The 23,837-nt window shown below is 65.4% G+C and overlaps 3 protein-coding genes across 5 annotated transcripts; 1 reads left to right on the forward strand and 2 right to left on the reverse strand.

The window, feature by feature from the left end:
• Positions 1–166: 166 nt before the first annotated feature.
• Positions 167–4,926, reverse strand: ABCB8 (ATP binding cassette subfamily B member 8). Its single transcript, XM_062618182.1, has 16 exons — positions 4,772–4,926; positions 3,981–4,269; positions 3,339–3,494; positions 3,158–3,252; positions 2,966–3,071; positions 2,710–2,871; positions 2,541–2,626; positions 2,366–2,463; positions 2,176–2,281; positions 2,051–2,084; positions 1,835–1,971; positions 1,662–1,756; positions 1,336–1,469; positions 1,040–1,187; positions 420–670; positions 167–330 (listed from the first exon to the last, which is right to left on the reverse strand). Exons 1-16 carry the CDS (start codon positions 4,864–4,866, stop codon positions 250–252), a joined length of 2,073 nt encoding a protein of 690 aa, XP_062474166.1. The 5' UTR covers positions 4,867–4,926; the 3' UTR covers positions 167–249.
• Positions 4,927–7,429: 2,503 nt separating this feature from the next.
• On the forward strand, positions 7,430–12,174 carry ATG9B (autophagy related 9B). Of its 2 annotated transcripts, XM_062618180.1 has the most exons (14): positions 7,430–7,917; positions 8,049–8,092; positions 8,239–8,303; positions 8,401–8,565; positions 8,643–8,784; positions 8,857–9,605; positions 9,699–9,852; positions 9,921–10,100; positions 10,196–10,441; positions 10,523–10,734; positions 10,866–10,968; positions 11,325–11,415; positions 11,562–11,683; positions 11,795–12,174. In XM_062618180.1, the coding sequence occupies exons 1-13, from the start codon at positions 7,542–7,544 to the stop codon at positions 11,666–11,668; spliced, it is 2,634 nt and encodes an 877-aa protein (XP_062474164.1). In that variant the 5' UTR covers positions 7,430–7,541; the 3' UTR covers positions 11,669–11,683; positions 11,795–12,174. The 2 variants fall into 2 exon arrangements, with proteins under 2 accessions (XP_062474164.1, XP_062474163.1); XM_062618179.1 differs by having other exon boundaries at positions 11,562–12,174.
• A 387-nt stretch (positions 12,175–12,561) lies between these two features.
• Positions 12,562–23,725, reverse strand: NOS3 (nitric oxide synthase 3). 2 transcript variants are annotated; one of them, XM_062618178.1, is made up of 26 exons: positions 23,461–23,720; positions 22,469–22,571; positions 21,944–22,092; positions 21,142–21,304; positions 20,940–21,031; positions 20,698–20,839; positions 20,483–20,622; positions 20,129–20,303; positions 19,934–20,035; positions 19,647–19,841; positions 19,499–19,572; positions 19,251–19,395; positions 19,048–19,152; positions 18,582–18,649; positions 18,397–18,513; positions 17,695–17,869; positions 17,486–17,615; positions 17,018–17,096; positions 16,443–16,630; positions 15,672–15,844; positions 15,032–15,242; positions 14,423–14,510; positions 14,115–14,236; positions 13,386–13,534; positions 12,850–13,044; positions 12,562–12,773 (listed from the first exon to the last, which is right to left on the reverse strand). In XM_062618178.1, exons 1-26 carry the CDS (start codon positions 23,571–23,573, stop codon positions 12,651–12,653), a joined length of 3,516 nt encoding a protein of 1,171 aa, XP_062474162.1. In that variant the 5' UTR covers positions 23,574–23,720; the 3' UTR covers positions 12,562–12,650. The 2 variants fall into 2 exon arrangements, 1 of the variants encoding a protein (XP_062474162.1); XR_009964707.1 differs by lacking the exon at positions 14,423–14,510 and having other exon boundaries at positions 23,461–23,725.
• Between the last annotated feature and the right edge of the window lie 112 nt (positions 23,726–23,837).

Genomic DNA, 23,837 nt, shown 5'->3' on the forward strand with positions numbered 1-23,837 from the left:
GGGCAAGATGCAAGGGACCCGCACCCTGGAGGGTGACACAAAGAACCACCAACCCAGATGGGGTCACACAGGGGGTCCCCATCCCATAGGGGTACCTCCCCTGCTGCCCAGCCTCATCTGGTTTGGTCCTCCCCCAGCACCGCAGCACAGAGCAGAGTCCCAGCAGTCACTTTCCACCGCTAGTTTATTGGGGAGCACCAGGGGGGCACCCCAGGAGTGGGTGTGCCCTTCCCAGGCCCTGCCCCATGCTCAGTACCCATCCTTGGTCTGCCTGCGGATGAGCTCAGCATAGAGCCCACCTCGTCGCAAAAGCTCCTCATGGGTCCCTGCCTGTGGAGACAGTGGAGATGGTGTCACCCATCGGGCTGTGCACCCCCTGCCCCACATGCCCACCCCATATCGCCCCTGGCACCCCTCACCTCAGCCACCCGTCCCTGCGCCAGTACCACGATGAGGTCAGCCCCACGGATGGTGCTGAGGCGGTGGGCGATGAGCAGCACGGTACGACCCGAGGCGGCACGGTCCAGCGCCTCCTGCACCACCTTCTCTGACTGGGCATCCAGCGCGCTTGTGGCCTCATCCAGGATGAGGACAGCAGGGTCCTTCAGCAGGGCCCGGGCAATGGCAACACGCTGCTTTTGACCCCCCGAGAGTGCCACACCACGCTCGCCTGATGGCACAACCAAAGATGCCCTCAGTGACATGGGTTAGTGGTGGACTTGGCAGTGCTGGGGTAACGGCTGGACCTGATGATCTTAAATGTCTTTTCTGATGCAGCTGATTCTATGATGAAGCCACGCTGGCTGGGAGATGACCCATCGCAAGGATGGGAGCGGAAGGGCACAGCCGTGTTCCCACACCAAGCCCAGGACCTCCAGGAACGTGCTCAACCACATCCTCCCCATAGGCAGCCCAGCACAGCCTTGCGCCAGCAATAACCATCAGCCAACATCCCTGAGGGGACTTGGGCCACCTTAGCGAGGGTCTCATGCTCTGGGGTTTGTCTGTCCCACCTCACCTCACCCAGCCCAGCACATACCCACAACGGTGTTGTAGCCCTCAGGGAAGCTGCGGATGAAGCTGTCAGCGTTGGCAAGCTGTGCCGCGGCGTACACCTCGGCATCAGAAGCTCCCGGCTTCCCAAAGCGGATGTTCTCCATGATGGTTGTTCCAAAGAGCACCGGCTCCTATGGCAGCATCCGGCCTCTCAGCATGGAGCCCTGGATGGGGCCACCTCCCACCCCTCCTCTGGGGACAACGTGGGCTCAGGGGGTCCCATCCGGTGCCTGGGGGAACCACCCAACTGCAGCCCAATGCCACACAGCAGACCCACACCTGGCTGATGAATCCGATGACCTGCCCTCGCAGCCAGGAGGGGTCCAGGGAGGAGATGTCATGGCCATCTAGGGTGATGGTGCCCTGTGTGGGCTCATAGAACCGCTCCAGCAGTGCTGCCACTGTCGACTTCCCTGTGCAGAGGAGTCCCTAGCTCCATGGCACTCCCAGCCATGCATCCCCATGACCCCAGCATCACGGAGAGCTGCTGGGTGGTGGAGGGCATGGTGGCCAGCTCCTGGCACCCACTGGCCATGAGGGACCAGTGAGGCTGATCTGGCATCTCTGGGGTGCTGGGAGAGCAAGGGTCTTGGCCAGGCCAGTACCTCCACCAGATGGTCCCACGATGGCCACGGTCTTGCAGGGCGGCAGGGTGAGGGTGAAGTCCTGCAGGACCAGGTAGCCAGGGCGGGTGGGATAGCTGTGGTGAGAGGAGTGGGGAGATGTGGGAGCATGGTGCCAGCCCCCTGCCCACAGAGGGGTCTGGGAGGGCACTTACCTGAAGGAGACATGGTGGAAGCAGATGTGGCCAAGCAGTGAGTGGCTGGGGATGGACTTCCCGCCCCGCAGCGCCACGCTGGGCTCCAATGTCAGCAGCTCGAAGACGCGGGCACCGGCGCTCAGCCCTCGCACCACCTGTGGGGATGGTGGTGGGAGCACTCCCAGCCCTGGCTCCACAGCCCCGGGGGGCAGCGGGACCCCCACTGCCACCTACCTGCCCCAGCAGGATGGAGATGTTGGCCATGGACCTGCGGTGCACAAGAGGAGAGGCCGAGCTCAGGGCTGAGTCATGGGTATGCCGGGTGCCAGGGGTGCTGGCATGCCCGACCCTTCCCTGACCTTTGCACCGTCTGCGAGGCCACCAGGAAGGACATGAGGTCGCCCGGTGAGAGCTCGTCCCCAGCCATCAAGGAGCCACCCACGAAGATGGTTCCCAGGACGATGCCTGTAGGATGCGGGACAAAGATGGGACTTGAAGGGGTTCCTGACCCACAGCACCACCACGACGCACCCCACAGCAAACACTCACCATTGAGTGCCAGGTTGGAGAGTCCTTGGAAGGCGGCGATGCCCAGCCCCAGCCGCTCATTCAGCCATCCAGCACGGTCCACCTCAGCGCAGTACAGCCTGGGGACAGGGATAAGGCTGAACCCCCCTGCACCCACACTGCCCTCACAACACAGGAGCCCCTGACACTCCCTTACCCTGCCTGCCGGTCCTCCATGGCAAAGGCGCGCACGGTCCGGACATTTCCCAGTGCCTCGTCTGCCACCCCGGTTGCCTTAGCCACCTGCAGGGAGAGGGATGAAGAGGGTGAGCAGGGGAGGACACCCCCTGCTCCAGCCCTGGTGCGGTGGGTAAGCGCAGGGTTACCTGCTCCTGTGCCCGGCGGGAGAGGCTGCGAAGGAAGGCACCAATGAGGGCCCCAGCGCCCACCAGGACGGGCAGTGTAACAAGCAGGAGGCCAGTGAGCTTGGGTGAGAGCAGGTAGAGCGAGACAAAGCAGCCCGCTGTCTGTGTGCTGCTGCGCAGGCCCTGGGGATGGGAGTGGGCACGGGTGGGTGCTGGGGCCAGGGGGACTTGGGGGGAAAGGTTGTTGCGGGTTGGTGCCACCGGATGCTGGCTTCACCTGCGAGATGGCCAGCTTGAAAGAGGACTTGAACTCCTGGATGTCAGCTGTCAGCCGGTTCACCAGCTGCCCTGTCCGGTTGGCGTCAAAGAACGCTACGTCCTGCCTGACGGATGAGGGGCAGTGGGCTGGGGTGGTGGACTGACGTCCCCCTGTGCGCCCCAGCCCCTGTTGCCCTGTGGGGCATCTTACTGGAGCAGGGATGTGAAGAGCGCCTTGCGCATGCTGCCAGCCACCTGCTCCCCGACCCGTGCCAGCAGCGCTATGTACCCGAAAGTCAGCAGCCCCTGAGGAGGAGAGGGGCTTGGAGGAGCATGGAGAGAGAGGGGATGTCTCCATGATCCCCTGCCCAGCTCAGGGTGCTAGCACCCACCTGCAGGCAGTAGACAGCGAGCAGGCGCAGGGCCGGGCGTCGGACCTCCTGCAGGTAACTGGAAATGTGGCCGCGGGCGCAGTGGGCCACTACGTTCACCAGCTGCCCCAGCAGCACCGGGATGTGGACGTTGAGCAGGGCTGCACCCAGAGCCAGCTGTGGAGACAGTGGGCGTCGTACCATGGCATGGCAATGGCAGGTGTCACACCACGGCACAGGAATGGCAGGCATCATAGCATCACAGAATGGTTTGTGTTGGAAAGGACTGTAGATCAGCCAGTTCCAAGCCACCTCACTCCAGACCATGTTGCCCACAGCTCTGTTCAACCTGGCCTTGAACACTGCCAGAGATGGAGCATTCACAACTTCTTTGGGCAACCCATTCCAGTGCCTCACCACCCTCACAGTGAAGAACTTCTTCCTTGCATCTAAATTGAACTTCCCCTGTTTAAGTCTGAACCCATTACCCCTTGTCCTGTCACTACACTCCCTTATGGAGCATCCGTCTCCTGCATACTGTGTCATGCTGTGGCACAGTAACAGCAGGTGCCACACCACAGTATGGGGACAGCAGGCACCATGCCATGGCACAGGGACAGTGGGGACAAGAGAAATCACAGCCGCCCACCTGCCCCTGCTTACCACCACTGCTGCAGAGAGGGCCAGGAGCTGGGGACGTAGGAAGGTCCAGAACACTGGCCAGTCGAATGCAGGCTCCGGCCGGGGCTGTGCAGGCTCAGGGACTGCAGGGACGGCGGGGACAGCGGGGACAGTGGCCTCCTGGCAGCGTGCGGCTGTGCCCAGCAAGCCAAGCACCACACAGCCTGCAGCAGGGCCGACCAGGAGCAGGCAGCGTGGGGCTGGCGGCACGGTGCTGGAGGGCACGCAAGGTGGGCTGACCAGCCCCGGGCGGCCCCCTCCATACCTGAAACTGGGGAGAGGGGTGAGCACAGGGTGCCCGAATCAGGGGCCAGCCCCGGGGGCATGGGGGGGCCTGGACAAGGGCTGTGTTCTCCCACGGCACAGACAGCCCCCCCCCCCCCCATGCTACCCTGGGCTGTCCCAGGGCAGGGGACACCCTCGTTCCCTCCTGGTATCCCCACCCCCGGGCTCCCCCCCGATAACCACCAGCACTCAGACCCATCCAACTCTCCCCCTGGTCCCCCCACACCAGCGTTTGGGATCCTCCTGCCCCGTCCCGACCCCAGCCCTGCAGCCCCCGGGAGCCTCGATCTTCCCGCACCCCGATACCCCGCAACCCCAGGGTCCCTTCTGGGGGGGCGATGGACACCCCGGACTTCCCCTTAGGGTGCAGGGGGAAAGTCCGGGGTATCCATGGCCCCCCTAAAAGGGACCCAGAGGTCCGTACTGCCCCCGCCCCTCCTCGAGCGGTCCCGGCCCCCGGTCGCCCCCGGGCCGGGGCTCCCCGGTACCTGCTCCCCGGGCCGGGGCGGGGCCGCAGCACTGGGAGGACCGCGCGGAGCCTGGGCCGAGCGCCGACCGCCCGCAGCAGAAGCGGCACCAGCATGGCGGGCAGGGGCGGACCCGGGGCGGGCAGGGGCGGGCCCGGGGCGGGCGGTACCGACAGCGGCGGGCGGAGCTTCTGCAGCGCGGCCCGGGCCCTGCGCCGGCCCCGACTCGAGCCGACCGCGACTCGCACCGACCCCTCGGCCCCCCCGGACTGCGCGCTCTGACCCCCTTTCCCCCCAGTGCCCGCAATCCCGTTCTGCCAGAGGCCTCCTCCGGCACCGCGGGACCGCCGGGGCCCTCGCTCCTCCCAGGGCTGCGCTCCTGGAGTCCGGGCCCTGCACCGGGATCCGGAACCCCTCACCCAGAGCCCGAACCGGACCGGGCTCCGACCCCGCTGCCCGCGGCGGGGGACCCCGCCGAGTGCCCCTTTCGACCCCCATCTGCCGGTGCTGCCATGCGCGACGGCAGAACTCGGTCCTGGTCCTGGTGCCGCGGCGGGCGAGGGGCTAGGTGAGAGTCCGACACCGGCATCACTGGGACTGTGCCAGCACAGAGCGGCTAGGTGAGCTGGGACAGGGGTACGAGGGGGCTGGTGGTGGCCAGGGCTTAAAGCGCCGGGACCGGGGGTACGGGAGAGCCGGCAACACCGTGTCCCCAGAAGGTGGTCGTGCCCCGGATCCTCTGGTGCGGGTCACCCTGCTCCTTCCCGCTGCCCCCGGGACTCTCCTATGGCCGTGCGTGATCCGGCCGGGGCCACCGGCTGCCGGCGCCCCGCTTGGGGCTGTCCCCTCAGGGTCATCGGGGTGCCCGTGTACCCCCGTGTGGGCCCGTGAGGTGCAGGTGACACGGTGTGCATGACACCCCATGGTGGCGGGTTGTGTCTGTGCTGGGTGCGTGTCACCGCGGTGCTGTCGGGGTGTGTGTCACCACGGCGTGTGTCACCGCGGGGCTGTCATACTGCCTGTGTCCCCATGAGGGTGTCCGTGTCCCCGCGGGGTCGTGGGGTCCCTGTGTGGCACATGTACGGGAACATGTGGCATGTGTGTTCTCGCACCGGTCACTGGGACCCTTGCCAGGGCCTGTCTGTCCCCGCGGGTGTCTGTGTCCCCCGGGGCGCGTGGGGGACCCGGGCTGCCCTGCCCCGGCCCGCGGGTACCCCCATGACCCTCGGTCCCCGGCTGTTTACGCCGCCCGGGCTATTTTCGGTCGGCCCGGCCGTACGGGTATTTTTGGCCTCCCGGTGCGGGGCACGTGGGGTCAGGGCCGTGTCGGCGTCACCGGCCGGGACACCCGATCCCGGGGGACACGGTGGCTCTGTCCCCAACGGGGAGTTGCACAAGGCCGGGGGTCAGCGAGGGGGGACGGCGTGTCCGGTGGCACCGAGGTCTCTCCCGGCCGCGGCCGCGTTCCTCCTGCTGAATCACCGCCCCGCGGCTCCGGGACTCCTTCGTGCCCGCGGCCCTGCCGTACTGGCCCCGGTGCCGTGAGTCAGGCCCCGGCAGCGCCCGCGGTGGGGAGGGGCCGGACGGCATCACCTGGCCGGGCGCTGGCACCGGGCACGGGAGGGGACCCGGGTGACGGCTGCGGGAGCACCGGCCGGCCGCGGTAAGGGGAGGGCACCGAGGATGGGCGGGGGGGTCCCATCCTCCCCAGAGGGTCGAAGGGTCCAGTCCTGGCCTGGGGCCAGGGGTGCTGCCCTTCCGAGGGAAGAGTGGGGGTCCCATCCTGCCCCAAGGAGTTGGGGGTCTCAAACTGCCCCAAGGGAATTGGGGTCCTGTCCTACCCTGTGGAGCTGAGGGTCCCATCCTGCCCTGAGGGTCCAGGGGTCCCATCCTTCCCTGGGGGGTGTGAGTCCCATCCTGTCACACGGGGAGCAGGGTCCTGTCCTGCCCTGAGACCCCAGCAGTCCTGTCCTGTCCTAGGGTGCCAGGGGTACTGTCCTTCCCTGGGGAGGTGGGGGTCCTGTCCTGCATAAGGGGATGGGGGTCTTGTCTTTCCCTCCCCAAGGGGCTGAGAGTCCCATCCTGCCCTAAGGGTCCAGGGATCCTGTCTTTTCTCAGATAGGGTTGGTGTCCCATTCTGCCCCAAGGGAACTGGGGTCCTGTCCTTCCCTAATGGGCTGGGAGTCCCATCCTTCTCCAAGGGAATTGTCCCTGGGAATGTGTTTTCCCAGGGAGCTGGGACTTCTGTCCCAGAGGTTTGGGCTCCCTCTTACCCCAAGGCCAGGGGGTCTTGTTCCTCCCCAGAGGGCTTGTGGTCCTTTCCTCTCTGGACTCGAAGGTCCCTAGGGCATTAAGAGGCCACCAAGGCTCAGGAGCTGGCCCTAAGCTTGGTCCTGCATCCCGGCTGCTGCCCTGGCTCTGGGCTGCTCACTGCCCCATGGCACCAGCCCCAGGGTGGGCTCTGAGGGGAGAGGGTCCATGGAGATGGGGGTCCACAGGGAGGGGGCTCCATGAGGATGGAGGTCCCTGGGGAGGGATCTCCATGGGGATGAAGATCTGTGGAGAGGGGTCTCCATGGTGATGGGGGTCCGTGGGGAGGGGTGTCTGTGAGGATGGGGGTACACTCCACCCGGATGGAGGGGGTACGGCAGCATGACCTGAGGGTGCATGTGGGGTAATGGGGGGGGGGTCTCTGCGAAGCTGCACAGGAGCCCTCCCGGGGCAGCTCTGTCCCGGTGCCAGGGGGGCACGTTCTGGCACTGGCAGTGCCCCAGCCGGTGGGACGGGCCAGATGGCGTTGCCGGCCCGGGGCCGTGTCCGTGACCTCGGTGCGGGAGGCCAGCTCAGGCCACCCGAATTCGGGGCACGTGGGTGGCTCAGAGTGACCTCGCCGGCATTTCCGGCTGCCGACCGCGGGGCAGACAGCTCACCCCGGCTCGCCCTGCGCCCCACGGCGGGGCTCTGGCTGCCCCATGGCCCATGGGGCTCCCTGCAGCCGGGTGGGGGTCCCAGGGCCACGGCAGTGGGTGCCGATGGGTGTCCCTGGCAGGCGTCACGGCGGCGGGCAATGGCGGAGCAGGGGGAGTACCACCGCCTGGAGGACTTGGAAGAGGACTCGCCCCCGGGCGAGGAGGAGCTGCTGGTGCATGTCACCGAGGGGCTGCAAGGTGAGGTGGGCCGGGCCCTGTCCCATAGCCCTCTTGCTGGTCACAGCGTGGGGAGTGTGGGTCCCAGGCTGGGGTGCCCCCAGGGTGCCGTGGCGCTGGCTCAGCCCCCGCTGTTTTTCTCTCCCTGACAGATTCCTGGCACCACATCAAGAACCTGGATAATTTCTTCACCAAGATATCCTTGCAGGGCCCCTGCCTGGCTACAGCCCAGCCCTTCCCGTGCCGGCACCATGGTGGTGGTGGGGGGTACCCCAGTGTTGGGAAGGGGTGCAGAGGGGTGGTCCAGCAACCCAGGCACATGCTCCTTAATGCAGCCCCAACATCTACCACTTCCACCAGAAGAATGGCTTTGCCTGCATGATGCTGTCCGATGTCTTTGAGCTGGTGTAAGTGCCAGTAGGACCCCCACCCACTGTGCCACACGGTGCTGTATGGTGCCATGCTGTGGGGCAAGGGGCTGTGCTGACCCCCCGCCACCCCCAGGCAGTTCCTGTTCGTGGTCACCTTCTCCACCTTCCTGCTGTGCTGTGTGGAGTACGATGTTCTCTTCGCCAACCGGCCTCTCAACCACACTGGTGGGACAGCCCCCGACCGCAGCAAGGTGACGCTGCCCGACGCCATCCTGCCTGCCCCACAGTGTGCCCAGAGGTGAGGAGTGGGGCTGGTGCAGCCACACAAGGCTCCCAGCACTTCCAGATCCCTGTCTGACACATGTTCCCTGCCAGGATCAGGGCCAGCGGCTGGATCATCTTCCTGCTGGTGATGGCGGCTGCGTTCTGGCTGTACCGGCTGGTGAAGGTGCTGTGCAGCCTCCTGAGCTACTGGGAGATCCGCACCTTCTACATCAAAGCCCTCAACATCCCCTCGGTGAGCTGTGGGGATGGTGGGTCTGTGCCATGCCAAGCTGTGCTGGTGCCAATCAGTGTGTCCTTGGTGCAGGAGGGGCTGTGCAACTACAGCTGGCAGGAGGTGCAGGCACGGCTGATCTCGCTGCAGCGCCAGCAGCAGATGTGCGTGCACAAGCGGGAGCTGACGGAGCTGGACATCTACCACCGCATCCTGCGCTTCAAGAACTACACGGTGGCCATGGTCAACAAGTCGCTGCTGCCCGTCCGCTTCCACCTGCCCCTGCTGGGCCCCATCGTCTTCCTCACCCAGGGCCTCAAGTACAACCTGGAGCTGCTCCTCTTCTGGGGCCCCGGCTCCCTCTTCCAGAACAAGTGGAGCCTGCGGCCACAGTGCAAGCGTGCGGGTGCACGCCGGGAGCTGGCCCAGCGCCTGGCGCGCACCATGGTGCTGGTGGGGCTGGCCAACCTGCTGCTCTGCCCCTGCGTGCTGGTCTGGCAGCTCCTCTATGCCTTCTTCAGCTATGCCGAGGTCATCAAACGGGAGCCGGGCAGCCTGGGCGCCCGCCGCTGGTCCCTCTACGGCCGACACTACCTGCGGCACTTCAACGAGCTCAACCACGAGCTGCAGGCGCGGCTGAGCCGTGGGTACAAGCCAGCCACCAAGTACATGAACTCCTTCACCAGCCCGCTGCTCACCGTGCTGGCCAAGAACGTCGGCTTCTTCGCCGGCTCCATCCTGGCTGTGCTCATTGTCCTGACTGTCTACGATGAGGACGTGCTTACTGTCCAGCACATCCTCACTGCCATTACACTGCTGGGGCTCGTGGTCACGGTGGCCAGGTGAGTGTGCTGAGCTGTGCCATGGGGTGGAAGTGGGCACAGGGGGCCGTGGGGTGGTTGAGCGGGAGGTGGGACGCCTGCCCCTGCCCACAGGTCCTTCATCCCCGACGAGCACACAGTGTGGTGTCCGGAGCAGCTCCTGCAGCGTGTCTTGGCCCACATCCACTACATGCCAGACCACTGGCAGGGCAATGCCAGCCGGTCAGAGACACGCAGCGAGATGGCACAGCTCTTCCAGTACAAGGCGGTGAGCGCGGGCATGGCTGGGTGGTGGGACCGCCCCTTGACCCCCCCTGACACCCTTGTTGGCTGCAGGTCTTCATCCTGGAGGAGCTGCTAAGCCCCATCCTCACCCCGCTCATCCTCATCTTTGCCCTGCCCTCCCGCGCCCTGGACATTGTCGACTTCTTCCGCAACTTCACAGTGGAGGTGGTTGGGGTTGGTGACATCTGCTCCTTTGCCCAGCTTGACATCCGCAATCACGGCAATCCCCAGGTGGGGTGTCCTGGGCTTGGGGTCTCCCAGGGTGTGGTGTGCTGTGGGATTGGGGGTCCCGGCCATAGAGACCCCACTCACCCCCTGCCCCACAGTGGCTGTCGGCTGGGCAGACAGAGGCCTCCGTGTACCAGCAAGCGGAGAATGGGAAGACGGAGCTGTCACTGATGCACTTCGCCATCACCAACCCGCGCTGGCAGCCGCCACCGCAGAGCGAGCTGTTCCTCAGCCAGCTGAAGGAGAAGGTGCAGCAGGACGCAGCTGCCGCGCCGCCTGCACAGCGCATCCTGGCCGAGGGACCGCTGGGCACATCCCTCCTCTCTGAGGACTCGGCAGCAGCGGTGAGTGGGACTGGCACACGGGGTTGCAGAGGGATCCAGGGGTCTCTAGTGGACATTACCCTGAACCTGTCTCCTCCACAGCCGGATGGTTTGCTGGCCAGTGTCCTGGCCCGGCCCATCTTCTCTGCCAGTGGGCTGGTGTCCTGGGACCGGCGCTTCACTCAGCCCTGCAGCACCGCCAGCGCCGCCGCCAGCGTCCTGGCATCCCTGGCATCCTCCCTGCCTGGGCCAGTGCGTGGCCTCGCCACCGACAGCCCTGGCTGCCACAGTGGCCGCCGGCTCCCTGAGGAGAGGTCCTGGTGATGGGGGGCTTGGGGGATTCTGCACCCCCTGGTGGGGTGATGGAGGGTGGTTGGGATGGGGTGTTGTGGCAGGGATGGGGTGCTGTGGCAGGGCCTCATGCGCTCTCTGGCTTTGCCCGCAGCCTGTTCCTGAGTGAGTCACGACTGCGCAGCCTGAGCCGCTCGGCACTGATCACTGAAGTGGCCTCTGCTGAGATGAGCCTCCATGCCATCTACCTGCATGAGGTGCAGCCCCCAGCAGCTGCCTGCCCACATCCCTGCCTTCATCCCTGCCTGCATCCCTGCCCTCTTCCCTGTCAGCATTGTTGGGTGTGGCTGCACCCAGCTGGGTGCTCTGCCCTTGCCTCCTGCCCACCACCCCCATTGGTCTTGCCTGGTCCTGGTATTAGTCCCCAGTCCCTTGTCCCCAGTCCCACAGCCCCATAAGGAGGCAGCTTCCCATGATGGGGGGCTCTGACCACCTGTATAGGGGCTTTAACTGCCTCCATTGGGGCTCTGACCACCATGACAGGGGGCTCTGCTGTGATGGGGGGATCTGACCACCATGATTTGGGCTCTGACCGCCTCTCCCACTCTTCCAGCTTCACCAGCAGCAGCAGCAGGGCCCTGGGCCCCAGGCTGTAGGGGTGTGGATGGCCACGGGGACACCCAAGCCGCCCTCCATGACCGCAGGTGAGCACCTCACTGAGGGTCCCAGGGGACTGGGGATGTGTGCTGACCCCTGTCCCCACTAGGCCTGAGCCCCAAGATGGGGCACCTGTAGGGTCCTGAGGGCTGGGGCCCTAAGCAGGGGTGGCTCTGACCCCTGTTTGCTCCAGGTTCTGCTGCCAGAGCCTCGCAGGCTCAACACCGGGAGATGCCACTGGGTGGCTGGGCTGAGGAAGAGGAGGAAGAGGAGGAGGAGGAAGAGCAGACGACGACCTAGCTGGCATCAGCTTTGGTGGGTGAGGGCATGGCATGGCATGGCATGGCCAGGGAGGGTCGATGACCACCCCTGTGTGCCAGCATCCCCGGTGCTGTGGTCACTGCTGGTGGCCTGTTTCCTCTGCAGGGTCCTGGGCGTGCTGAGAGCTCTCGGTGCTGCCAGGCACGGTGCCGGGAGAGCTGCCGGGAGGTGCTGGCTGGCAGCAGAGAACTCGCTGCTGCCCACCCTGCTGCCTGGGGGCGGGCATGCAGGGGGCCGGCCAGCCCTGCCCGGGCACAGAGTCTTGCTGGTGGCCCTGCCATGGCACAGGGGCCAGGGGTGCTGCCGGGGCAGCCAGCCCCTGAGGTGCTATATTTATGGGGGGTCACAGGGGGCCTGGGTTGCCCCTTGCTGGGGTTGGTGCCATTCCCGGTCCTGCTGCCTGCCCAGGCTGCTGCTCCCCCCAGTGTCCTGCTCTGGGCACCGGACACATCGTCCTGCCATGGGAAATAAAGGTTTACAGAGGGGCTGTGCCAGTGGTGACTGTGCCAGGATCCAGCGGGAGGCTGGGGCCACACCAGGAGATGTGGGGCTGCACAGAGGGATGCCCTGCCATTGGCAAGGCCGTGGTGTTTGTGGCATGATGCTGGGACGCATGGGCAGATAGCGGTGTGGGTACCAGGGTGGTGTTGCTCACCCGCAGCCATGCAGGTCACAGCCTAGAGACAAAACCTACAAACCCAACCACTGTTTCCCACTATCCCATGTCTGTCCCATCCATGGCCAAGCAGTGCTGGGTGATCCCATCGCAGTGGGGCCACAGAGCATGGTGCACACATGTCCACTCCGCTGGTGATGCTCAGTGCTGGCAGTGCCACCCAACACACTGGGAGAGGTGAAGCACGGGGACGGAGTTATCAAAACTAAACCTTTACTGGGAAGCAGCACTGCCTGCAGCGGGATGGAGGGGTCATCCGCAGGGGTCCCCTCTGCCCCAGCACACTCAGGGGGCTGGGCCTGGCTGCCGGCGCTCCTGCATAGAGAAGGACTGGCTGCGGATGCGGAAGGCCACCTCCTGTGTGCGGAAGGTGAGGCCGAAGATGTCCTCGTGGTAGCGGTTCTTGTCCTGGGGGAGCAGGCGTCAGGGTGGTGCGCCGGGGCATGGTGCCGGCACCGGTGCGCCACGTGTCCACAGCCCTTACCCGCAGCTCGCTGATGAAGTCCCCCGCCTGCCCCAGTGTCATGCCGGCTTGCTGCACCAGGATGTGCTGCACCGTCTGCAGCACCTCGGTGGCCATCGTCACGTCCCCGCACACGTACATGTGCCCGGCGCTCTGGCACAGCACCCTGTGCACCTCCGCGGCCAGCTGCGTCCGCAGCACATCCTGCACATAGGTCTGGGGACACCACAGTGGGGTGGCCACTGACACCAGCACACAGCCACGTGTTCCCATGCACACCCTGTCCCTATCCTCATTCTGTTCTAACCTCATTTCTGCCCCATCCTCATCAGTGTCCCCAGTCCACCCTTGCCTCCATCCCTGCGGAGTCATCTTTCATCCCTCCATCCTTGTGTCCTTCACTCCATCCCTGTCCCCTCTGCCTCTGTCCCCACCCTTGTCCTCATCATGCCCCTTGTCTCCACTGTACCCCTGCCCTCAGCTCCATCCTTGTCCCAGTCTCCATGCTTGTCCCCGTCTCCATTCTTGTCCCCATCCCGTCCCCATCCCTGTCCCACCTTGGGGGTCCCTGGCTCGCGGGAGAAGGCAGTGAAGACCTGGCTGAGGGCCCCCTGCTCCTGCGCCTCCTGCATCTCCTGCCGGTAGATGTGGTCCAGTGCAGAGGAGCGGCAGCCAAACACCAGCACCATGCTGCCCAGGGGACCGCCTGCAGGGGGGCAGTGGCTGGGATGTGTCCTCGTGGCCCCATACCCTTGTCCTCATACCCTGCATCACTGCTCTGCTATGCTCTGCAGCTTCCCAACCATTTCCCTGTGTCTCCATGCTGCCCTGTCACCATGTTCCCCCATCCCCATGTCTCCATGCCCCCATACTGTGCATAATTGTGGCACCACACTGTACTTGTGTCCCCATGTCCCCAGCCTTCATCCCTTTCCCCATGTCCCCAGTCCTGTGTCCTGCATCCCACAGTTACCATGCCTTGCATCCCCATGCCTCCAGTCCCCATGCCATACCCCTCCATCCCTCTGCCTTGTTCTGCATCCCGGTGCCATCACGTCCTTGTGTCTCCATGCCCCTGGATTCCATCTGCTTCCCCATGTCCCAAGCCATGTGCCACATGTGCCTGCATCCTCATGCCACTTTGTCCTCATGTTCCCATGTCACATCCCTCCATCCATCCCTGAGCCTTGTCCTGCATCCAGGTGCCACCATGTCCTTGTGTCTCATCCCCCCCAGCCTTCACCCCTGCTCCACGTGCCCCTTCTCCCCCCATCCCCATCCCTGACCTTCTGTCTGCAGATGGTGCAGCCGCTGCTGCCAGAAGCTGCGGAAGGGCGCGATGCCTGTGCCGGGCCCCACCAGGATGCAGGGGGCCTCGGGGGTGGGCGGCAGCCGGAACGAGGGGGCCCTGCGGACAATGGGTCACCGGGGAGCGGGGGGACCACGGGGCAGCCCCCACGGAGGGGTGAAGCGGGGTGCAGGGCATGTCAGGAGATGTCCTGCAGGGGGAACCACTGAGGCATGCTGGAGGTGGGGGGGGGAGGCAGGCAGGCAGGCGGGGGACAGGCAGGGGACAGGCAGGGTTGTCCCTTACCCTCGGATGAAGGCAGGCACAGTGTCCCCGGGCTGCAGCCTCGCCAGCCATGTGGAGCAGACACCGTAGTGCAGGGGGCCCTGTCCGTCTGTGGGGACCCAAGGGCCTGGAGGGGCTGCGGCAGGCAGCAACCTCCAGCAGGGAGCCCCCCAGCAGGCAGACCCCCCTCCCCAGCAGGTCTTGGGACACGTCCATCCCCACGCAGTCTGGAGTACAGGGGACATGGAGCCTGGGATGGTGAACGGGGCACGGGGGGATGTCCCTGGAGGCTCTATCACATCCAAGGGCAGCACTCAGAACTGTGTGATGGGGCTGAGTGGGAACCTGGGATGGCCTGGAGATGCCCCGGTAACCCTGAAGGTGCCTGAGGAACATTGGAGGTGCCCTGGGGACCCTGAAGATGCTCTAGGGACCTGGGAATGCCTGAGGGACCTAAGCGCGCCTTGGGGAACCTGGAGATGCCTGAGGAGCCCTTGAGGTACCCTGGGAACCTGGAGATGCCCTGGGGACCATGCAGCACAAGGATGCTGGGAGCAGTCATTGCCGTGCCTATGGCAGGGCAAAACGCAGCAGCCCCCAGCACTCGTCCCCATCCCCGTCCTCACTCACCCTCACTGTGGTAGGTGACAACAGCCACAGTGAGGTGGATCTCCCCGGGGCTGAGGCCAGGTGCAGAGCTGATGGAGTAGTAGCGAGGCTGGAGCAGAGGGAGCTGGGTGAGCAGCAGGGAGGCCGGCAGCGCAACAGAGGGGAACTCCTCCAGCACCTCCAGCAGTGTGGGGCACCGGAACCATTTCCAGTCCTCGTACAGCCGGGCATCCTGCAAAGCACCCAGCTGTGCCATGGCCGCCACACCAGCAGCCCCAGCTGCTGTCCCAGCCAGGGAGGGGACCAGCATCCCAGCATCCCAGTATCCAGCAAGGGAGGGGCCCAGCATCCCTATATCGCACTATTCAGCCAGGGAAGGAGCCAGCCAGCATCCAAATATCCCCATCAGGGAGAAACCCATCCCAGTATCCCAGCCAAGAGGAGCCCAGCATCCCAGTATCCTGATTAGGGAGGGCTCAGCATCTCAGTATCCCGGCCAGGGAGGCACCCACTATCCCAAAATCCCACTCAGGCAGGATAGCACCATCCCGATATCCCAGTACCAGCCAGGGAGGAGGGCAGCATCCCAATATCCCAGCCACGGACGGCCCCAGCACCCCAGTCAGCAGGGACCAAGCCTCCCAGCGCCCCCAGCCCGCACCTGGCCGAGCTGCTGCAGGCGCTGCTGGTCGCCGGGCTCCCGCGCCAGCGAGGCCAGGAGCTGCAGGAACTGGGGGCTCGGCGGGGCCACAACGTCCAGGAAGAAGGTGAGCGCCTGCGCCAGGGTGCAGGGGGGCAGGCGGCTCTGCGGCACCCAGGGAGGGGGGCACCCGCCTGCGGGATGGGCAGGGATGGCATCAGCAAGCCATTGGGGTGGCATGGGGATGTTTTTCTCCTTCTTTTCTCCTTCACTTTCCCTTCCCATTCCCCTTCTTCTTCCCTTTCCCTGTCTCCTCCTCTTCCCTATCCCTTTCTTTCTCCCAGTTCTTGCTGCTTTCTCTTCCCAGACCCTTCCCTCCCCCTTCCCCTTCCATTTTTCCGTTTCCCTTCCCCCTTTCTCTTTCCCTTTCCTTTTCCCTTTCCCTTTCTCTTTCCCTTTTCCCCTTTCTCTTTCCCTTTCCCCCTCTTTCCCTTTCCTTTTCCCTTTCACCTTCCCCAGCTCCTGCTTTTTCCTCTTCCCCTGCCCCAGCCTCTTCTCTTCCCCTTTCTCCTTCCGTGTTCCTTTCCTTGTACTCTTCGTTTCCCTTTTCTCCAGGCCCTTCCACTTCACTTTTCCCAACCCCTTCCCCAGCCCTGTCTCTTTTCCCTTTCCCGTTTCCCTTCTCCCTTTTCCTACACTTTGGTTTTCCCTTTCCCCTTCTTTCTCAACCTCTTGCCAGCCCCTTCCCTCTCCCCTTCTCTTTCCCCATCCCCATCCTGCCCGGTCCCGTACCGCTGGGGTCCCCCTCCCGACTCTCCACGCTCACGGGCTGCTCGGCGGGCGGGGGGTCCTGCACGCGTGCCAGCAGCCCCTGGACCAGCTCGTCCCGGTTGGCCGGGAACACGCCGAGGTGGTCCCCGGGCTGGTACCGCAGCTCAGCCTGCCCTGACGAGCACAGCCGCACCAGCAGCGTGGCCCGGCTGCCGCGGGGGTCAGCGCGGGGGAACCCGGATGGGGGGGTCCGAGGGATGGGGTGTCCCGGTCCCAGGGATGGTGGTGTCATGGGGATGGGGGATGCCGGGGATGGGGAAAGCGGGGGATGGGGGTGGCAGGGGATGGGGGTGTCCCAGGGATGAAGGCATCTGGGGGTCCCAATGGCACGGGAATGTGGGAGGTCCTGGGGATCAGGGTGTCGAGGGATAGGGGTTCCTGCTCCCAGGGATGGTGATGCCACAGGGATGGGGGGGTCTCGGGGGTGCGAGGGAGTACTGGGGGTCCCAGGGGCATGGGGGTGTTCCCAGGGATAGATGGTCCAAGAGGTGGGGTAGTCCCGGGGATGGGGGGGTCCAGGTTCGGGGGGGTCTCACCTGGATTCCTCGCTCTGCAGGTTCTCCACGGAAAGCACCGTGCAGGGGAACACCCGGCGCTTGTGCAGGTGGGACAGCCCTGGGAGGGTACGGGGGGGGCTGAAGTTATGGAGGGGGCACAGGGGGACTGGGAGGGACTGTGGGAGGGCTGGGGGCTAACAGGGTGTCCTGGGGGGCAGTTGTGGGGAGTCACAGGGATGCTAGGAGGGAATGTAGGGGTGGGGGTTTACAGGAAGTCACGGGGGGCTGGAGAGATAAGGGGGTGACAGGGGGACTGTAGGGGATTCCACGTTTGCACTTGGCTGAGGGTGTCTCGAGGGGGCTTTGGGGTGTCCCTAGAGCTGTGGGGTGCAAGGCGATGTCCCAGGAGGGGGGCATGGGGAAGATGCTGGTCGCACAGGGAGGGTGATGCAGAGGGTCTGGGGGTGCTGGGGGGGGTGTGTCGAAGTTGCCGGGGTGTGGTGGTACCTGCGAGGGTCTCGGTGGCCTGGGGCTGCACAACCAGCCGGTGCCTTTGGCGTTTCCAGCCCTGCGGGGGGGCGAAGAGCTCCTCGGCCCCCCCTGCCCCGTCCCCCACACAGAAGGTCTCACAGGCCGCCTGGGGACACAGAGCGGGGCCCGGTGGGTGCCGGGGGTGGGGGGCAGTGGGTGCTCCCCCCCCGGTGGCCCCTGCTGACCTGGAAGACGAGGCGAGCCCATGTGCGGAAGGACTCCTCCTGGGCGCAGAGCTCGTCGCCCTCCCCCATGGGCAGCACCCGCTCCCCCCCCAGCTCCTCCAGTCGCGTGTCCACGGCGCGGGCGAAGGCGCAGAAGTGGGGGTACGCCCGCGAGCCCAGCCCGAACACCGAAAACCTGGGGGGGGGGGGGGGGGGCTGTGAGCGCGGGGATCCCAGACCCTGACCCGCTGGTCGAGGGGTGAAGAATGCAGTGGCGAGGGAGGGGGCACGCAGGGCTGGGGGAGATGGGGACATGGGGCTGGGGGTAACAGGGGCTGAAGGGGATGGGTACACCGGGCTGTGGGGATGGAGCACCCAGGGCTGGGGACACCCAGGGCTGTGGGGGAATGCTCCTGACTGTCAATGGGGCGCACCCAGGGCTGTGTGTCAGGGTAGGGGGTGTGGGGATGGTCTGTGTCAGCAGGGGTTGGTCAGGGCCGTTACAAGCAGGGTTCAGGGTTGGGGCTGCTCCTGCCCCTTCCCACAGCCATGGGACAGACTGGGCTGGTGCTGCTGGTGCTAGGGCTGGTGCCCACCACAGACTCTACCCCATCCCCACCAGCAGCTGGACCCCCAACAGGGCATCCTGAGCCCCAGCAGGATGCTGAGCTCTGCCAGAGGGCCCCATGCCTATGCCCATGGCTGTGGCCATGGCAGTGGTACCGCAGGGCGCCCAGTGTGCCGGCACTGTCCGTGTTGCTCAGTTGCCGCCGCTTCTTCTTCCAGGAGGCGACGAGCTGGTCAGACTGTGAGACACTGTTGAACCGCAGCTTGTAGCTCCTGTGTGGGATGGAAAGGTGAGTGCAGGGCCCTGGCAGGGGTACCCCCAGTCTCCCCCAGGTGCTCACATGGGTGGCTCAGCCTGGGAGGTGCTGGTGTACGGTGAAGTCATCTCCATCAACGCCTTGGAGAAGCTCTGTTGGGGGGCAGCATGTCACAGGCACATCACTACCCCATCCCCATTATATCCCATCCCCATCCCCTTCCCATCTTCATGCCCATCTCCATCCCCCTGCCCATCTCTATCCCCATGCCCATCCCATCCCCATCTCCATTCCCATCCCATCCCATCCCCATCCCTTTTTCCATCCTCATCCCCATTCCAGTTCCCATCCCAGCCACACTCCATCCCCATCCCTATCTCCATTTCACATTCATCCTTACCTCTATCCCCATACCATCCCATTTCCATCCTATTCCATCCCCATCCCTACATCCATTCCCATCCCAGCCTTATCACGTCCACATCCCATTGCCATCCCCATCCTATCACTATACCCATTCCATCCCCTTTCCCCTATAGCAGCCCCTCACCTCGGCACACTCAGGGGGGTCTCCATTGCCAAAGGTACTGGTCACCACCAGCACCAGGGTCTCATGCTCCAGGGACACCACATCGTACTCATCCATGCACAGCACCTGAGTGGGGAGTGGGATACAGGGCTGGGATGTGGGCATGGAGCTGCAGCTGTCCCACTGCAGCCCAGGCTGTTGCTCCCCCATCTCCCCCTGCCCACCTTGGGGTCAAAGGCATGTCGGAAGAGCTGGCAGAGGTTCCAGGCATAAGTCCGGGATTTGCCAGTCTCAGTGGCATAGAGGATGGTGGCCTTGACGCGTCGCGCCATCATGTGTCCCATCAGCTTGGCCGAGATCTTCACTGCACTGCAGTGCGGAATGTGGGATCATTGGGTCAGCATCCAGCCTCAGCCTAGGGCCCCATGGGCAGAGGTCCTCCACAAGGACCCCTCCAAAGGTGGACACCTACTTGGCCACCTCCTTGAAAGTCTTTCTCCTGGTGACAGTGGTGCCTTTGGACACATAGACCTTCCAGGCATCAGGCTGTGGGGCAGGCAGGGGGTCAGCCATGGAGCTGTGGGGTTGTGGGAACATGGAGATGGTGCGGCTGGGCTCACCTGGTAGCGGAAGGTTGGGCAGAGCTGGTAGTTGACCATCTCCTGATGGAAGACAGGCGTGAGGCTGCCTGAGATGGGGGGCACGATCCAAACCCAGTCGGCCGGGCACCCGCCTCGTGTCCGCAGTTCATTCTCCATGTGCTTCACAAAGGACTCGGTGGCTGCGTGGTGGTCCACGATGGTCACCTTGGCCACCTACGGGTGGGGGCAGAGAGCTGGGGGTGCTGGGAGCCCTGGCATCGTGGCGGTGCCGGTGTCCCCTTGGCATGGCGGTGCCGGTGTCCCACCTGGTAGCTGTGCAGCACGGCGATGTTCACCTCCACCGCTGCCTTGTCCTTCCACAGGGACGAGGTCGTCCGTGTGTCCAGCCCCATGCGCAGGGCCACTTCCTGCCGATGGCACAGCATGGCACGGTATGGTACAGGGGGCTCAGCCTGGCTGCCCTGGTCACAGAGGCTCCCAATGGGAGTCCCAGGGCTCACCGGCAGCAGGTTGTAGCGGTGGCTGTCGCAGAGGTTCCTGGTGCCAATCTCACTGCTCATGTACCAGCCATTGAAGGGGGCTGCTGGGAATTCCAGCCCCCCGATCTCCAGCAGCATGTTGGAGACAGCTGGCAGTGCGTACCACCGCAGCCCCAGCTCCTCGAACCACGCCAGCCTGCACGGGGGAATTCCAGCCAGAGACCTACACCAACCCCGTGAGCATCCCCAGCCTCCATCCCAGCCCCATTCCCATCACCCCAGGGGCACCCACCCCCACAGCCATGACCCATGGGGGATGGAAGGGGCCATGTGGGGCAGGTAGGGGTCGGGGCAGGGGGGCACAGCCCCACTCACGTGGGGTGCTGGAGCGGCACCTCGAGGACCAGCTCTGGTGGAAGGGGGAAGAGCTCAGGGGACTCCTCGGGGCTCTGCAGCAGCAGCGGCAGCACGTCGAAGCGGCCGTCACCAGGGGTCCAGCCATGGTGAACACAGAGCTGGGGGTGGCAGCGTCAGATGGGGGTGACACCAGGGGAATCAGGGTGTCTGGGGGTCCTTAGGGGTCTCCTCACCTCTGTGATTTCCACATTGGCCGGGTCCCCCAGCACAGAGCCGTCGGGCTGCCGGTACCCGGCATAGCGGATGAGCTGCGTGTTCCAGATGCGGAAATCACCCCGGCCCGGCATCCGCTGGGGGAAGATGGTGATGGCAGACCTGGGGGTCCAGGGTGGGAAGTCACCATCACCCCACTGCCTGTGGGGATGGGTGCTCCTGCCCCGGGTGGGGGGTTCTGGTGGCTGGGAAGAGCTCTCACCGAATGTTGCCGCGATTGGTGGCATACTGGATGTGGGTGCAGAGGAAGCTAAACATCTCCCCAACATTGGCACAGTCCCGGGCATCGAACACCTATGGGATGGGGCCAGGGCAGTCCAGCAGATGTCTCACGGCCACCCCATGGAGCACCGACCCCGGGGTGCCCCACAGCTATGGGGCAGGTGTGGTGCGAGGGTCCTCACCTGTAGCTTGTTCCACTGGATGCGCCCCACGCAGCGTGCGGCATTGCGCCAGGCCTGCTTGGCACCAAAGACGAGCTCTGGCTCCAGCAGCTGGTAGGTGCCGCTGGCCGCGATGGCAGCTTCCACCTCCCGCAGCCTCTGGGTGTGTGCCGGGGAGTTCTCCCTGCAGAGACCCCACGTCTCAGCTCCCCTGCACTTCTGTGGGGTGCCCCAAGAAGGGATGGGGATAGGGGTGCCCTGGGCCACAGCTGGGTCTATGGGGTTACACTACGGCTGGGTTGGCGTTATGAGGTGTCCCAGAGCTGAAATGAGGCGTGCCCTGGGGCTATGGAGTTACATTAGGGCAGGGATGGGGGTATGGGGTGTCCCAGGGCAAGGATGGGGATGGATGGTGCCCTGTGGCTATGGAGTAACTGGTGCAGGAATGGGGATGTGGGGTGCTCTGGGGGGGAAGTGTGGATAAGGGTGCCCGGGGGCACATCTGGGGCTATGGAGTTATGTTGGGGCAAGGATTGAGATAAGGGGTGTCCCAGGGCATGGATGGGAATGTATGGTGCCATGGGATGGAAGTGGGGATGGTGTGTGCCCCGGGGCACAGCTGGGGCTATGGGATTACTTTGGGGCAGGGATGGGGATATGGAGTGTCCCAAGGCAGGGATGGGGTTGCGGTTGCCTTGAGACAAGGATGGGGCTTTGTAGTGCCTGTCAGGCAGGGCTGGGGTGTGCCCTAGGGACAGCACCGGGGCTGTGGGGTGCTTTGGGGCAGCTCGGGGGCTGTGTGGTGTGCACCCTCCCCGCTCACCGCCGCAGGGACACGTAGTACTGCGTGATGAAGTCCCGGGCCAGCCCCAGCAGCTCCTCGGCGGGACGAGCACCCTCGGGGACCGGGGTCGGCAGCGGCCGCGGGAGCACTAGCGAGCCCAGGCAACGCTGTCCAGAGCAGGGCAGCTCCTGGGGAGGGGGGGTCATCAGGGGGCCCTGCCTGCGCCACCAGTCCCAGAGCACCCATCTCTGCAGCCTTATCCGCACGTCCTCCATCCTGTGTCCTCCAGCCCTGCACCCCCCCATCCTGCACCTCATCCCTGCAGCCCCATCCACATCCTGTACCCGCAGCCCTGCATCACATCCTCATGGTCCCCAGCCCCACACCCCGAGCCTTGCATCCCCAGTCCCCGTGCTCCGTACATCCATGCTCCCAATTTCCGCGTTCTCCATCCCCATGACCCCCATCCCCGTGCCCCTCAGCCCTCCGCCAACCTGCAGCCCCCCATTCTGCACGTTAGCCCTGCACCCTCCATCCAGCAGGCCCATCGCCGTGGCCCCCCACCTGCAGTGCCTGGGCGCACAGCGTGTCGTAGCCAATGCTCCCGGTCTCCCAGTTCTTCAGCCGGGCGAAGCGGGGGGGCTCCGCCGGGCGGGTGGGCGCCAAGCTGGAGAGGGGCAGCCCTGAGCCCAGCCCCGCACAGGGACGGGGGGGTCTCAGCCTGCCCCACACGTGGAGCACTCCTGGAGGTCCCGGCGGAGGGGTAACCCCACTGCACTTGCTCCAGCAGCTCCGGCACTGGGACCCTCGCAGGACCCCAGGGTGCTGGGGACCGCAACCCCCGGAGAGGGTACGGAGGGGCAAGGGGGCGATGGGCTCGGAGGCTTAAGCGGGGGCTGAGCTGGAGGGGGTGCAGAGGATGTGGGGGGCGTGGGGCGTTCCTGGGCCTGGTGGGTGTGTGTGAGTGTGAACAATGGCTGTGAGTCAGAGCGGGCACTCGGCCACCGAGGGGGGGACCCAACTCCCGTCCCTATTCCCGTCCCCATTCCCGTCCCCTCCTGACTGGGGTGTCCCCATGCATTCTGGCACTGCTCCACCTCCCACCCCACGCCATCCCACACTCTCCCTCCCCTTATACCCATCCCCATGTGTCCCATCCAGCCCACCACATCCTGGTGTCCCAGTGTGTCTCACGGGCTGCTGGGGGGCTGAGGGCACCGCAGTGGGGCTGGCAGGGGCACACCGTGGGGCAGGGGATAGCGGAGTGATGCCATGGGGCACCACAGCAGGCGGTACAGGGCTCTGCTGCACCATGTCCTGCCCCCGTGAGCCGCATATACCACCCCACTGGGGACAAATCTCCAGGAGGACAATTCCCCGGTGGGCTCCGGCCACGTGGAGACGTCTCCAGGAGTGGGTCCAGGCAGGAGGTGACCAAGCAAGGGGTCCCCACCGAGGCACAGTGGCCGGTAGCCCCGGTGTGTGCTGCGCTGGGTGCCAGCACCGCGTCTGCCGCCATCCACCATCCAACCCCGGCACCGTCCCCGCGCACCCACCTGCCCCGCTCGGTGCCGCCGCTCTCCTCGGGCACCGCGCTGACCTGTCGGGAGCAGAGGCCGAGGCCGCAGGACCGCGCGGCGCCGGGCAGCACGGCCGGCAGGTTGCCCATCGCGCCGCCACTGAGCCGCCGGTGCCGGGAGCGGCCGCTTCCTCCGGCTGTGGTGGGAAGTGGTGACCTCGGTCGCCCGCGCCTCCGCCCCGCGCACAATGGGCGCCCCACCACTGCCACCACACAGCCTGGGACACACCGAGGACTCTGCCATGGGGCGGGAGAGATGGGGGCTTCGGCCCCGCTGCGACCTCCCTGTGATCCAGCGTGAGGTCAGGGGGATGCAGCGACAGCAGTGGCGGGGGGTGGCATGCACAGCACCCC

Source organism: Pezoporus occidentalis, unplaced genomic scaffold (genome assembly GCF_034315485.1).
Source record: "Pezoporus occidentalis ecotype Australia unplaced genomic scaffold, CSIRO_AGI_Poc_V1 ctg2, whole genome shotgun sequence".
Classification (NCBI taxonomy): Eukaryota; Metazoa; Chordata; class Aves; order Psittaciformes; family Psittacidae; genus Pezoporus; species Pezoporus occidentalis.